General features: G+C 42.3%; 1 protein-coding gene across 2 annotated transcripts in view; it reads left to right on the top strand.

The window, feature by feature from the left end:
* Positions 1 to 15124, top strand: part of LOC148032714 (cilia- and flagella-associated protein 52-like) — a 92176-nt gene that overhangs the window by 16795 nt on the left and 60257 nt on the right. Inside the window, exons 3-4 of one of the 2 annotated variants that reach the window (XM_087683353.1) lie at positions 8405 to 8488; positions 8667 to 8957. In XM_087683353.1, the coding sequence (XP_087539479.1) occupies positions 8405 to 8488; positions 8667 to 8957 (375 nt within the window). The other variant, XM_087683354.1, reaches the window with a different exon arrangement.

The following is a 15124-nucleotide window of genomic DNA, read 5'->3' as shown; positions in this document are numbered from 1 at the left end:
TCCTCAATTGCAAGGGACTTTTTTCAATACACTCAAACTCTTGCCATTAGAGTTTATCCATAGTGGGCCTTGTACTCGAAAGTTGCGAGGTGCATAGAATTCACCCTCCCATTGGAGTCCTAAATCTTTGTAATCAACAAATTTGGGGACAACAAGTTGTCTTTTGGTCCCTTTGGTAGACCAAACTCCTCATTTTTTACCTCTGAGCAAGATGCACAAGTGGCTTAACCAAGGGGAAAGTAGAGGAGGTCATGATGAGCTAGATCAACGAGCATATGTTGCAATGGTTGGGGTGAAGAGGGTCAGTGATGCTCTCAAAGCAGTGACCCACATGTATTATATATAGTAACCAGTGGGTGGGAGAAAGACACCCTTATCTTAGCATCCTCCTTCACACCACATGATAGTGGCACTTCCCATAAACATGATTGAGTGGCCATTATTCAAGCAGCTCACATCTACATCTTGTCAAAGGCACACACTTGGCGGCTTGGCTGATGGAGACACATCTACAATGCAAGGGGGAAACATCACCTCCCTTTTACAGCTTGGCTAATATAGGGAGTGGGGATGTCACTCTACCTTCCAAGCCAGCAGCTGAATACCAATGCATGCCACTCACCCTCATCCTCATCTTCAATTGCGCTAAGTAGGAACCTATTTGGCCATGCCCAATCATCATAGGCATTCACTTCGCATCCTAGAATATCAAAAGCCTTCCATTTAGTGGAGCATATGGATCTAGGAAGCTAATAGCTCAGCATAGGCTCTAGCTAGCCCTTGCAAAGGAAAGGTTGACATTCTATTATTGAAGTAACACAACCTCTCTTGCTTCTTGGCTAGTCACCTTGAGAAAGTACGCCCAAGTGATACCCATGGCTAGTTGCATTGAGAGGACCCCCAAGCAGAGCATGGTCGGGGTGGGGGGGTGTGCAACTTGATTGAATGGAGCCTCATCTCTTCTATGAGAGACTATGGGACAATGATCGCAGTGTTGCCCTATGTGTTAGGATAGACATCTAGGTTTCCTACATAGGAACCTTCAACATTTATGTGCTGACCAAGATTAGATCGCAATGTTGGTCCTATGGATTAGGATAGACATCTAGGCTTCTTGCACAGGAACCTTCAACATTTACGTGCTGACCAAGATTAGAGTATGTGTGGCTTTTTGGCTTTACATTTTTGCAGACCTTCCTAGAGGTTGATTCATGGATCATTGGAAGTAACTTATGGGACCATTAAGGGAAAGGCACGAAAGATATTGCAGATAGGGAGCGAGAGCTTGGGAGCCCTTTCTTTTCGTTGTTGGATGCTTTGAGAGGGCCCAACCTTCCATAGGAGGGATGTATCTTTGGGGTACTCATGGGGGGCACAAGTGTGTGGGAGGCAGCTTCTAGAGCAACTAATAGGTTTTGTGTGGGAGTTTAAGGAACATTAGACAATTGGCTATGTTTGTCCAAGGTACCATCAGTTTGGTACTTGGACTTGTAGACCCATCGAATTCTCGCCACCTTCCTCCATGGAACATGCAGAACCAAGTCTCAAGTCTAATTCCAGTAAATGGAATCAAGCTCCTTCAGCATAGCATGTTGATGCCTCTTGTGCAAGAGTCTCCTTGATGGTAGTAGGCTCTCGATCCTTGATAATTTTAGTCATGAGGGCATGGTACACACATAGAGTGAACACCCATGCTCTTGTTGCCGTATTGTAAATATATAGATCTTGTAGGCCTACTAGTTGATGACTTTGGAAAGGAACAGGTGCTAGAGTCTTGCATAAGGTGCCAAAACCATTGTTGAACAGTAAAAATAGTCTTATGAACGAGATGGATCAACCTCTTGTGCTCAAGCATAGACATCACCATTTCCCACATGTACTATTCTACTGCTCAACAACAACATTTGCAAATGGTGAACCAACATTAGTAAACTCTATCAAAATGCAATGTTGTTTATAGTACATGTCAAATACCAATGAGTGATACTCGTTGCCAAGGTCAACACAAAATTCCATGAACTTTGTGAGTGGATTAATCCTCCACCAATGTATTCCTTTCACAAAAGCGCTCAATTACCTTGGACTTGAGCTCAAGAAAATAAGCCAAAACATATTATGTGAAATAGTAAAAAACTAGCATCAAATAGTTTGCCTTTCCCAATGAAGGAATGCACATGGAGTCGTATAGATTTGTGTGAACAAGCTCCAAGGGGGAGCGACTCTGTGGGTAGTCAAGTTTTAGACAAGGTTCTTAATGTTGCTTTCCTTGAAGACAACTAGGACACAATGAGAAAGCTGGATACCAAGGTCGGTAACCCCTTAATCAAATGGTTGTAGTTGGCTTGTTGTAAGGCCTCAAAATGAAGATGGCCCATTTAAGAAGAAGAGCGAGAAATAAGGGCCATGAGCCAAAAACGTTCACTCTCTTGATGACCCGTCCAAATAGTGTCTTCAGAGGTAGCATCCTCCAACCTTGCCCTCTTGATTGATGAAGGTCACTTAGGTCCCAAGATGATTAAGGCCATTTATTTAAACAAGATTGAAGCCCAAATTCGGAACGTAAGATACTTTTGATATGGATCTAGGGTCATAGTAGTCAAAGAGTAATGGGATGATCTCAGCACCATGAACAAAAATAGACACAGAAGAGTTGTCACCTATGGTGATGGAGCCCCTAAAAGCATGAGGATTCTAGAGCTAGCCACACTGAAAGGTCATATGACGTGACACTTTCCTATCCACTAGCCAAGGCTTTTGTGAAGAAAAGAAAGACAATACAATATTTGTAAAGGAATATCATGGCAAACAAAACTAAACACAAAATGCCTCTGTAGTACTTAGTGCTACAATTTTCTGCAACCTTGAATACCAAGAAATAGCTCCACCAACCAAAGTAAAGAAATACCCACTGGTAGATTTTCTAGTGTCAAGATCTCCTGCCATGTCCGAATCACAGAATCCGTGCAACTCTAGTGTACCCTTTCCATAGCATATACACTTGTCTTTTGTACCTTTTAAGTATCTAAAGATACATTTCATTGCTTTCCAATATGGTTTGCCAGGGTTAGACATGAATCTACTAACAACTCCCACTGCATGAGCAATATCAAGATGAGTTGCAACCATGACATACATCAACGAACCACAAGTTGATGCGTAAGGTATGCCCTTCATAGCAGTAGCAGTTGCATCATCCTTTGGGCAATTAGCTTTGCTAAGCTTTGTATATGACAGTAAAGGCACACCAAGAGGCTTCGCATCAGCCATATTAAATCTGTCAAGTACTTTGCTGATGTACTTGTCCGGGGAGAGAAACAACAAGCTCTGCCCTCTCTCTCTTTTAATGCGCATACCCAAAATGTGTTCAACTGCTCCCAAATCTTTCATTGAGAAGGCTGAATTCAGCGGCCTTTTAAGAGCATGCAGAGTACTTTTATGCTTTCTTGCAATCAGCATGTCGTTCACATATAAGACCAGCACAATAAGGCTTCCATCATCAGCCTTTTTAGTGTATAAGCAGTGATCTGCATGACTGTGTTTGAATCCATGGCTGAGCATAAAAGTATCAAACTTTTTATACCACTGTCTAGGGGCTTGTTTCAGCCCATATAAGTTGCATTTCAGCTTACAAACTAAATGCTCTTTCCATGCAATAGCAAAACTTTCGGGCTGTTTCATGTAAAGCTCTTCATCCAGGTCATCGTGAAGAAAAGTGTATTCACATCCATCTGATCCAACTCTAAGTCCAAGGATGCAATGAGAGCAAACAAAACACAGAGCATAGTCATCTTCACCACCAGTGAAAAACCCTCCTGGAAGTCTATGTCTTTCTTTTGTGTATAGCCCTTAGCAATCAAATGTGCCTTGTATTTGGGCTTCCCATCAATACATTTCACCTTATAAACCCCTTTATTAGGAATAGCTTTCCTATCCTTGGGCAAAGGTACAAGCTTCTATGTGTTATTTGCATATAGAGACTTCGTCTCTTCCTATATTGCAAGCTCCCACTTTCTCTTGTTTTCACATGATTGTACTTCTGTAAATGTCAGAGGCTCACCTTCATTTTAGTCAATAAAATGCAATCCAAAGATGACTGAAACCTCTGTGGTTGCCTTTTGACACATGTAGACCTTTTGACCCAATCATCTATATTGATAGGCAATGGGCCTACATCCTCAGGTATGTGCACACCATCACTCGGTGGCTAATTTTTAGCATTTTCTTGCTGCTGTAACATGTTTTCAGCATGCTCTTCTTGCTGTCCTATTCCATCATGTGCATCTGTTTGCTGTCTATTATCTTCTGGCTATAGCACAATAGGTTGCTGCTCATTTTCAGCATCAAAAGGGATAGAATCTTCAGCTAATGGTTGCTGAATGGCTGGCTGTTCATGCTGAAATTTGACCTTCTTTTTGCCAAGATCACTATGTGTAGCATTTTTCAGCAACTTTGCCTCATTAAATACTACGTCTCGGCTGCATACTATTTTCCTCTCCTGAGGAAGCCAAACTCTGTAACCCATCTCTCCCTCATCTCCATATCCCATGAAGATGCCCTTGATGGATTTCTTGTCTAGTTTAGTCCTCTGATTTACAGGAATATGCACAAAGTCATCACAACCAAAGACACGCAAATGGTCATATGAAGCAGGTTTGCCAAACCAAACCTCTTCAGGAATGCCATTTTCCATTGTAGAGTGGGAGAGTGATTGCACACATGAATTGTAGTTTTAAGAGCCTCTCCCTAGAATTGCTGCGAGAGATTAGCTGTGGACAACATGCATTTGACTCTCTTACAAAGTGTGCGATTATATCTTTCAGCCACGCCATTTGATGCAAGATTGTAAGGGGTTGTCAACTCCCTCTTCATGCCATACATCTCACAAAACCTTTTGAACTCATTAGAAACATACTCTCCCCCATTATCTGTTCTTATAGCTTTTAACTTAAGCCCTTTCTGTGTGGTAACAAAAGCATGAAGCCTTTTAAAGGCATCCAATACTTCATTTTTTCTCTTTAACACATACACCCATGACTTTCTATTGAAATCATCAATAAAAGTAACAAAGTACCATGCAGTCCCATGTGAATTAACAGGCATAGTGCATACATCAGAGTGTACTAAATCAAGAGCATTGGACTTCTTAACGACACCAGAGTAATAAGGAGACGTCACATGTTTTCCATATATGTAGTCATTACAAAAGTCGAGACCAGAGTCTTTTACATCAAATCTTCCTAAAGAGGAGAAAACTTGAAGGACTTTTTGGCTCATATGACCAAGTCTTTTGTACCAAAGTTCCATCTGTGAATGAACTTCAGCCACAGCAAAAAAACTTGCTAGGTATGCTTTACAATGCAAATAATGCAAAGTCCCCTTTTTGTTGCCTTTAACAATCAACATAGAGCCTTTGTGGACCTTCCAAGATCCACCACCAAATGTAGTAAAATACCCTCTTGCATCAAGCTGCCCAACTGACATTAGACTTTTCTTTACGCGAGATACATATCTGACATCTTACAAGATCAGCTCTTGGCCATTTTCAAGGGCCAAGTGAATGGTACCTACACCCTCTATTTCACATGCATAATTGTTGCCCAAGTAAACCTTTTTAGGCAACCTGTAGTGTATTCAGAAAATGACTCCAAAGAGAGAGTAACATGAAAAGAGGCACTGCTGTCCACTATCCATGATTGAGACAACCCATCATGAGTTGAAAGTAAGGCATCAATTACCTCCTTTTTAGTGATGTGCATATTACCTACTGCTGCCATAACATCTACATCATTACATGAAGCTGCAACAAGTATCTCTTCAATGTCAAAGAGCTCTTCAATGACCACACTAGATGCAATATTTGCCTTTGCAACTTCTTTTGAGGAAGAGCTGTCATCATCTTTCTTGTCATCCTTCTTTTTCTTTCTTTCTTTCTTACTTTTTCTTGTAGTAGCGACAATCGGGATTTTTGTGCCCTTTATGTTCACATTGATAGCAATTAATATCTTGCTGTTTGCCCTTGCTTTTACTCCTTCTTTTGCCTTTATTTCTTGCATTACCCCTCTTTTTTGACCTACCTCTAAGATGATAGGCTGAACAACTGCTTTCTCCCCTCTTCATTGAGAATAGAGCCCCATGCTTCGATGCTGGCTTAGACTCATCCAACTCCATGTTTACAAGCTTGCACATGAGATACACTTGATTTACTGGAGGTGTATTTTCATAAGTCTCCATCAACTTTTTCCATATGGCATAAGCTATATCAAGTCGCTTAATGTTTGTAAGTACATCATCAGATACAACCATTTTAATGTATGCAATGGTCTTGTTGAGTCTAGCTCAATCCTCATCTATCATAGCTGTAGGCTTGACTTCCAAAAGAGCATCATCACAATTCTTGAGAAACAAAATTCCTTGCATCCTGTTCTTCCACAAGTCAAAGCTAGTGCCATCAAACCTCTTGATTTCAAGAAGGGATTTAGTGTCACTATTGCTAGAAGCATTTGCAGCCATTTTTCAGCAATGCACCCAAAAAATCAATGCTACAATTTATGACAGCAAACAATGAGCTGAATATTCAACTAATATCAGCTCAAATTTTTGGACAATAAGAGCAAGATTCAGTCCAAGTACATGTACAGCAGTAGAATGGATGACTTTCAGCAGTAAAACTGAAATTTCAGCATATAATCCAGGCATACATCACTGCCAGGTGACTCCCACTTCAGCAATATCACCAAAAATACATCTGCAATAATCCCAGATTTGCAAATGATCACTAAGTTTGCTGCAACATGATTATTCGGCAATACATCAACTCAATGGGAGTTGCCCAACATGTGTACTGTATGCATATGTGACCAAGTCAACTTCTGATACACAAAAACACTAAAATTCTCTGCAATTTCTCCAAAATCTCACAAGTGGGAGATAAATCTCATTGCTAACAGCACCAAGATTGCTTCAGCAATGTTCCCAAAGTGCATTTCAGACATCAATTTTGCCAAAATTCTTAAATTTCAACCAAAGCCCCAAAATTTTACTGACCAATCTGCTCCGATTGCATTGATACATGATCCCGAGAGCATAAAACGGCAAAATTAGCAAAATTTTGCAAAAGCCCCAAATTTCTTAGGTCCAAATGTGTACCAATGTCAGTAAATTTGGCTCAGCTAGGCAAAATTTCACTGACACATGAAAAGCCCTAAAATTTTTAGAGCCAATGTGCTCAAATTGTCGTTTTCTCTATCATGGTTCCCAAATCCAGGAAAAGCCCCAAAATTTTTGGCTAAGATGCCAGTGTGTTTGTATACGCGAACACTCGGTAAAGAAGGAGAAGAAAAAATTGCAGAATATAAAAAAACAAAAGAAAATGGGGCCTGTCTAGGCCTTGACCAGGCCCCGTCACCCGTCGCCTTGACAGGCCCCGTCACCCGTCCATGTGAGTTGTTGACTGCGCCCACGCCTCCATGCCGTGGTGTCCGCCAAACTGTTGCCGTCAACTTGTCGCTTGGTGTCTGTCTGGTCGTGGACGATGATCACGACTGCTGCCACGCTGGTTGACTACGTAGAAGTACTGTTGCCTGCTATCGTGCCGACTTGCTGTCGTCTGCAGAGAACGTGCCCCTCTTGGTTCGACTGCCTCTCCGATAGGCAGTCAACTGTTGACTCTGACTGTCTGAGCAGAAAACGACCTACGCCTTGTTGACGAGTGACTATCTGAGCAAAAACGAGCTTCTTCTTGCGTGCAAAACCAACTCACACTCTTGGGAAGCACAGCGCAAACACTGTTACCGTAGCTCTGATACCAGTTTGTTGAGTTAGAGTGCAAGACAAGAATGGAGCAAGAGTAGAACTGAGAGTGAGAGTGAAAGAATCCCAAGATGAGTGGTTGTTTACACAACCATTGTATCTTTGATGTACTTAGTTACTCTTCACAGAGTTTCTTGTACTTTGTATTTACCTTAGGGGGACTTTCTCCGAAGTGTTATTAATAGAATTCTCTTTTCTTGGAAAAAAAAGGTGTGTTTGGCTCACTACTTCTAAGAGAGTTCTCTTGAGTCCGTGGTTAAAGATTAGCCATTAAGGTCCCACCTCCCACCCGCACCCCACCGCCCCCCCCTCTTTTACCCTCTCATCTCCCCTAGGGCCTGTTTGCAACATTTCTATCAACATACATCCGCTTAGCTCTCCATGTAATTCATCAGAAGTTAAAATTGATGACCCACATTTACAATATGAATACATGTTTCTTGAATGCATGTTACTTGAACGTTTGCAAAAGTATGTAAATATATCTATATTTTTCTGTTTGGAGCAATTTGATGTATTATTTACTGGATGAAGTGATTATTGTTATTTATATGTAATAATGACATGCTGAAGTATGACTTCTTGGTGCTCTTAGGTGAACTATATGGGATTTTCAGCAGATATTATCATCTGGGATATCCAGGCTCGAAAGCTTGTCCATCGTTTAACGCTTCATAAGGTTTTACACAATTTGTAGAAGTCCATTTACAAAAGAAAGTGAATGCTGGCACTAATTACTGTTAGTGTGGTTCTGCTATATTTTGTCTTATGATTCATTTCAAGTCCATGTATCCTTCCTGTCATGTGTACTTGCATGAACTGATCAAATTGTCTTGGTTTTCTATCTCCGAATACAGGTCAAAGTGCAGGCTTTAAGTTTCTCTTGTGATGCAAATTACCTTGCATCAGTAGGTGGACAAGATGATGGAAAACTTGTTGTGTGGGATGTAAAAACTGGCAAAGCAGTTTGCGGAAGCCCTACTCCTGTAGATTATGCCCAAACTGTCAAATTTTTTAATAACTCTGAAGACAAACTTGTAACAGCAGGAGGTATGAGAGTAACTATATGGGAGTTTGATGTTGCAATGCGGTTGCTTCGACCAGCCGATGCAAATCTGGGCCGTTTAAGACGGACTACTGTAACCATAGTAAGTGTTAATTTGCACTCTGTTTGAGATCTCAAAAAAAATCATTGTCCATTGGAAATCATATGCCTGAGACTTTTTGTGCTGTGAAGTTGTTGATGACAGATTTATGTGCACAGTTGATGGCTAGATCACAATGTGTATACCATCTTTGTGTAAAAAAATATTCTTTTCTAGCCAGCCATGATTGCATTGACTTTTCCAAATATGCTGATTTGGATCTATTTTTCCACTAGCTGGGTCAAAAGGTATTCACCTGTTCCGAATCATCCACTCTCAACTGTACATGACTTGGATCTATTTTTTCCACAAGCTGGGTAACAGTTACTCAGCTGTTCTGAATCATCTAGCCTTAACTAGACGTGAAACATATCTAAGAAACTGAGATGATCAGGTGACAGGATTGAGCTGTGAGGGGCCAGAAAATGGTAGCCTCATGGTTAGGATTTGGCCTCATACCATAAGGTGGTAATTGGGTTTAGTATCCTGACACTGTGGATGTTATTTGTGGCATGTCTGTTACTCTTCATTTGACATTGTAGATGATCAGCTTACATTACCCATTCAAGAAGGATAAATTGGATGGTACCAACTATGCGTTGTGGTCTTGCAAGGTGGAGTTCATAGTGGATACCTTTGACCTTTGGGACTTTGTGACCCACCTAGTGCCTTGCCCTAGTATGGATCCTTGCCTCGGATTCACTGCTGATCAGGAAGCCCTTTGGGATTGGCTCAATTCTTGAGCCTTGTCATTCCTAATGCTTGTGCATGTCAGATGTATCCTATCCACAACCAAAGTTTGGACTAGATTATCCTTTCCTTATTAAGCCCAGACATTCGCATATCAGATGGCCCTTGAGATGAGGCTGTGCCAACTGTTTATTGCAAACTCCTCAACCATGAAGGACCACCTCAACAAGATGGAGGAGATACAAGATGAGTTTACATCCCTTGGAAAGAAGGTTTCTCTGGAAGATGTGGCTGTTTCTCTTTTGTCACATCTACTGTCCCCAAAGTATGATGTATTCTCTACTAGTCTCCTCACCTCCAAGCAAAAGAGAGGAAGAAACCAAAGGAGCAGTTAGAAAAGTAGAAGGACAACAGGTTTATCCTAAGTGCCCTCACTATGTGAAGACAACTTATTTGGAGGAAAAAGGTTAGAAGCATAGTTTCCACTTGTTTCAAAAACATGAAGAAAGGGAGCTTCAGTCATTTGAAATTTTTGTGGAAATGGAGTTTTGGAATATATAAATAATATAGGTAATTTATGTATGTGTGCATAGGAGCAAGATGGTCGTTGACCCTAGTGACACTCCTTGTTTTCACCAGGCCACAATAAATGCACTTCCATTTCTTGGATCCACTTAACCCCTCATACGAGTCCAAACAAGACATGAAGCCTAAATAGTGTGCACATAGCGGGCAGCTGGGCTGCACATTAATATTTCAAGCTGAAAATGGTGGGCAGTTGGGCTGCACGTTAAAATTTCAGCTTCAAAGCTGAAAATTGCAGAAATTCAGGTCTGAATACAGCAGATGAACAGGCTGAGAATGTCAGGGCTGAAGCTTATCTTTTGAAGTGAGAGTTTGCAGCTTTAAGGCTTGGTGAAGAAGGAGCATGGCTGGTGTTGTGAAGAATGACCACAAGAAGTACACATGCAGCAAACAAAGCAGAGGTGAAATAGCAAGGGGAAAGACCAAATAAGAAGGCAAAGACCAAAACAGCTAATGAAAATGATTTTTTTTGCCTAAAAAAGTGACCTACCTGAAGCACATCTCCAAGAAATGGAAACTCTCCAAAAGAATTGTTCCATTTTGGGGCTATTGAAAGGCCGTTTTTGGAAACTGTGCTCAGAAGAAGTACCCCCAGCTCACTTGGGGCGAAGGATGGAGCAAAGAATTTGAAGGCTGCACCAGCCACTACATCAGAGGTAGTCTTTGTCCATCTCTTCAAAGTTGATGATGACACTGTCGCGATGTTGTGTGCCCACTCGAGGAGAACCTTGGGGGAAGGGATAAATATATCATTCCTTTTTTGTTAAGTTCGATCTATCTTAAATAAGCTAGAAAGTTCCCTTCCTCCCCCCCCCGGTAGATAAGGTGAAGATAGCATGTACAGGTATACAAAGTCGGATATATAGAACCTTTCTTCAACACAGTCACGTAACAGTGGATAGAAGATGGTACCAAATCACCTTGGTATGGCTCTAAAGCATGAAAGGCGTCAAGTTTTCCTTTAAAGAGCACTGGATAAAGTCTAGAAAATATTGGATGCTGAATGGCATCAAAATTGTCATTTGAAGTTGTCCGTAAATACATGCTTTGGGGGTTTGTTAATCATTGGGCGTAAGGGCATACTCATGGCATGTTAGGTCTACATGAAATGAATAAAGAGCTTTATTATAAAGCCTGCAATATAAGATAAATCATAGGGACAAAGGAAGCTAAGCCAATGAAACAAAAGGGGTTAGGTTAAAATATAAAAGAGGATCTTGGGTTTTTGGAGAAGTGACGTGTCTTGTGAGGGTTGTGTTGAGAAACCCTTCACCCTTCACGTGCAGTTTGCGTTTTTGCGTTTTTGCATTTTGCGTTTAGGGTTTGCAGCCCCAAAAAGGGGTGCCATCCTAGAATGAATGTGCCTATTTATAGGCCACTCTCTCATTCATCCTCATAGCTGATTCATTCAATCCGTCACCTCTTCTCTCTAGCCTCTTCACTACCCTTACACCCCTTCAGGAGAACATTGCGGTTCGTGGTTCGTGGCTGTCTTCATCATCTTTCTTGTGCTACGGCACCCTTGTTCCCTTGTATTACATTCATTGCATTCATCAGAGTTTCTTTTCTCTTCTCTTCTCCATGTTTGCTGAGTTCACTTTGTGTTCCTCCCCGCAAACCCTACTGTCTCGCTGGTACGTCATCTTTTGACATGGTATCAGAGATGGATCTGCTCAAACAGTGGCAAAGATCCTCCACTTTAGTGAAGGCAAAGACCGGTGGCGGGCTTAGCATCCACTTCTCTTCTTCTTCTGCTGCGTTTTACTGTGGCGTTTTATTGCGGCGTTCTATTGCAGCGTTTTATCGCGGCGTTTTATTGCGGTGTTCTATTGCCGCGTTTTACCGCGGCGTTCTACTGTTGCGTTTTACTGTCGTGTTTTACTATTGTGTTCTATTGCAACGTTTTACTGCGGCATTTTATGGCGGCGTTCTATTGTTGCGCATTGGGAGATATTCTTTTTCTCCGTCCCACCCTCCCTTATCCAGTTTACCACACTAGTACCATGGCGTCTTCCCCGACAGATTGCCCCTTCTACTGGGTGCTCCTAATGCGGCACAAACGGTCATCCCATCGAAGACTATCGACATCGACCTTTGCTCCCCACCCCTCTGGAGTATATGCGTCTTCCACCAGGCACTCCTTGTGCCACCTCTCCTTTTTGGGCCACAGAGATCGTTTTGCATCGGCTATCAGAGTATTATGCTCAAGATAATAAGCCGCACTTGACGTGTACTAAGTCCTTTCGAGCACACAGAGGCTCTAAGGCCTTATGAGGCAATAAGCCCTCCTGGAGACCACCACCCAGTGCACAGAGGTTTCTCCCACCCGCTTTCGGGTACAGTGGCTTCCGCGACCCACATCTCCTCCATAGTCCACTCTCCTACGGGTCCATGACTGTTTCCCACCCTTGGCTCATCTTGAGCCTCCTTCCCCACCCTCTTCCACTCAAGTTTAAGAGGCTACTTCTAGGTGCTTTTTGGCTTCTTATTCCGAGTCCAAGATACCTTCTTCGGCACAACCGGCGGCACTTCCTTCGTCATCAGATGCTTCGCAGTCCATGATTCATGAGTGGTTGGATTCCCTTTCTCTCTCAGACTGGGATTTAGAGGGGGATTTTCTTACTTCACCCTCAGAGGGGGCTTCCAGTTCTTCTTCAGCTTCAGAAGGGGCTTCTACTTGTACTCCTTCAGATTCAGAGAGGGACCCTATGTGCCATGAAGTTCTTTACACATCACTACCTTTCACTTTCGAGGAGTGGCTCTCCTTTGAGCAGTCATTTCCTCTACTCATACCCAAGATCTAGAGGATCTACCTAGATTGGGGCCCTCGGGTCTTCAATAGTGACTTGGTGGCTAGGCCTTTGTATTCCTTCCAGCATGGAGTCACAGAGCTAGTGGCTTCTCTCCCGAGATTGAGTTTCAGGTTCTAAAGCTCATCCATGTGAGAGAGGAAGGCAGGATCGAAGCTCAACACAGAAAATAGTAGACAGTATGAGAGTGAAGCATGACACCCAATGTAATAGTTGAAAGAGTGTAGAATGCAAGTACAAAGTACAACCCTTAAACCTTAGGGTTGTAGGGGGTGTTCACACCCGAACACAGTAAGTGCCCGTAAGTGTGTGTCATAAGCACATACGAAATAATACCACAAGTCTGGGGGAAAAAACCTCTCCTACTGAGAGTAAAAAGTGCCCGTGTATCCTATTGATCACCGACACTCCTATGTGAGCGTAGGCATAAGTGAGGCGTGAGTGAAATACCCAACAAACCCCCTTGGAGTGAAGAGTGATCAAGAGTACAAGGATCATCCGCCACCAAAGGAGATCAAATTTAAAGCATTGCAAAATGCTTCAAATTTGTCACGAGGAAGAGCTTTTGTGAAGATGTCTGCCACATTACTTGTGGTAGGACAATAAACAAGGGTGATATCACCTGCATGTAGCCTCTCTCTGACAAAGTGATAATGTATCTCAATATGTTTCGTGCGTGCATGAAACACACGGTTCCGTGCCATTGCAATGGCACTCTGACTGTTAGTGAACAAAGGAGTAGGCTCCGTAACAAATACATCCAGATCAGCTAGCAAGTGTCTAATGCATACGCATTCAACTGTGGTAGTGAAAGCTGCCTTGTATTCACCTTCACATGATGATGTGGCAACGGTGGATTGTTTCTTGCTAAGCCAAGATATACAAGACGAGCCAAGAAATGCAAGGTCTTTCTTTGGAGGGTGATGATTAGTGGTCTTCCTCTTGCTTCTGCCATTTCCAAGCGTCGAATCTCTAACAGCAATTGTTTCTTTTGCACTACCAGTGTGGAATCGGCCCGTCATCGATTTATTTCTTGCCCTCTCGCTAAGAATATCTTTTCACTCTTGTCAGCAGTTTGGCGAGCGGTGGTTGGTTTCTCCCTAAGCCCTTTTGATTGGGTTTTTGTACGGCCCAAATACCCGACACCGGCACAGTCGCATATGAAGATCTTGTTTCACTTTCTTAGATACTGGGGCTGCTGGCACAATTGGACCACTCGGAATGCCTTTCTTTTTGATTCGGCCTCTAATGTTCTGGGACATATTGCGAGGCTTAGAGGTCTCCTGCATTGGCAGTTAGATCTCATTTGGTACTCTGACTTACTCCCTCGGGAGCACTTACTTCCCTGGCATATGGCAATTTCCTCTGCGTCTTTGCCATGAATTTTGTAACTCCATGGCTTAGAGCCATCGTGTATCTTGTAATCATGTAAACTTGTACCTTTTTTTCGTAATTAATACAATTACCTTTTACGAAAAAAAAAGAGAGAGATGCAGACAAAATATTACATCATCAAAATATAGTGCAAGCAAAGAAAAATGTCCTTGGAATATTCCTTGGCCGATCAGGGAGGTTCATAATATGGTTGGATAGGTTGATTAGCCTACCTTCCCATGCTATAAAAGGAGGACCAAGGCTGCAACAATCAATTCCATCAGGCAACTTGGAGCAGACAGTGGGCTCTAGATAGAGTAGGGGGATGAGACAAAAGAACGAGGAGGGATGGTTGAATGAACAATGAATGATGGATGAGCGGAGTGAGGGGGAAATTTGCTTATAAATAGGTCAAATTGAAGCTAGAACTAGTATACTAGTTGGCCATGTCTAAAATATGGGTGCCCAGGTCAGTCCACCTAAATGACAAAAATGACCAATATGCTAGAAATGAAATGCATTGGTGTCACGTCCACTTAAAAGTGTCTAGGAGTGATAAAATGATAGACGAACACAATGTTGGAGCTCCAAATGTCCTTGTCTAACTCAGACTGAGGCTTGAAGATAAGAGATGACCAGACATGACATATGATTGCTAATGCCCTCTCTTAGATCTTGGATGTCGCAGGAAGGACAATGATGGAATGGGTT

Source organism: Lygodium microphyllum, chromosome 8 (assembly GCF_053477565.2).
Source record: "Lygodium microphyllum isolate KBCC chromosome 8, Lygodium_microphyllum_v1.1.10, whole genome shotgun sequence".
Taxonomy (NCBI): Eukaryota; Viridiplantae; Streptophyta; class Polypodiopsida; order Schizaeales; family Lygodiaceae; genus Lygodium; species Lygodium microphyllum.
This window is presented reverse-complemented; position numbering and strand designations above follow the sequence as displayed.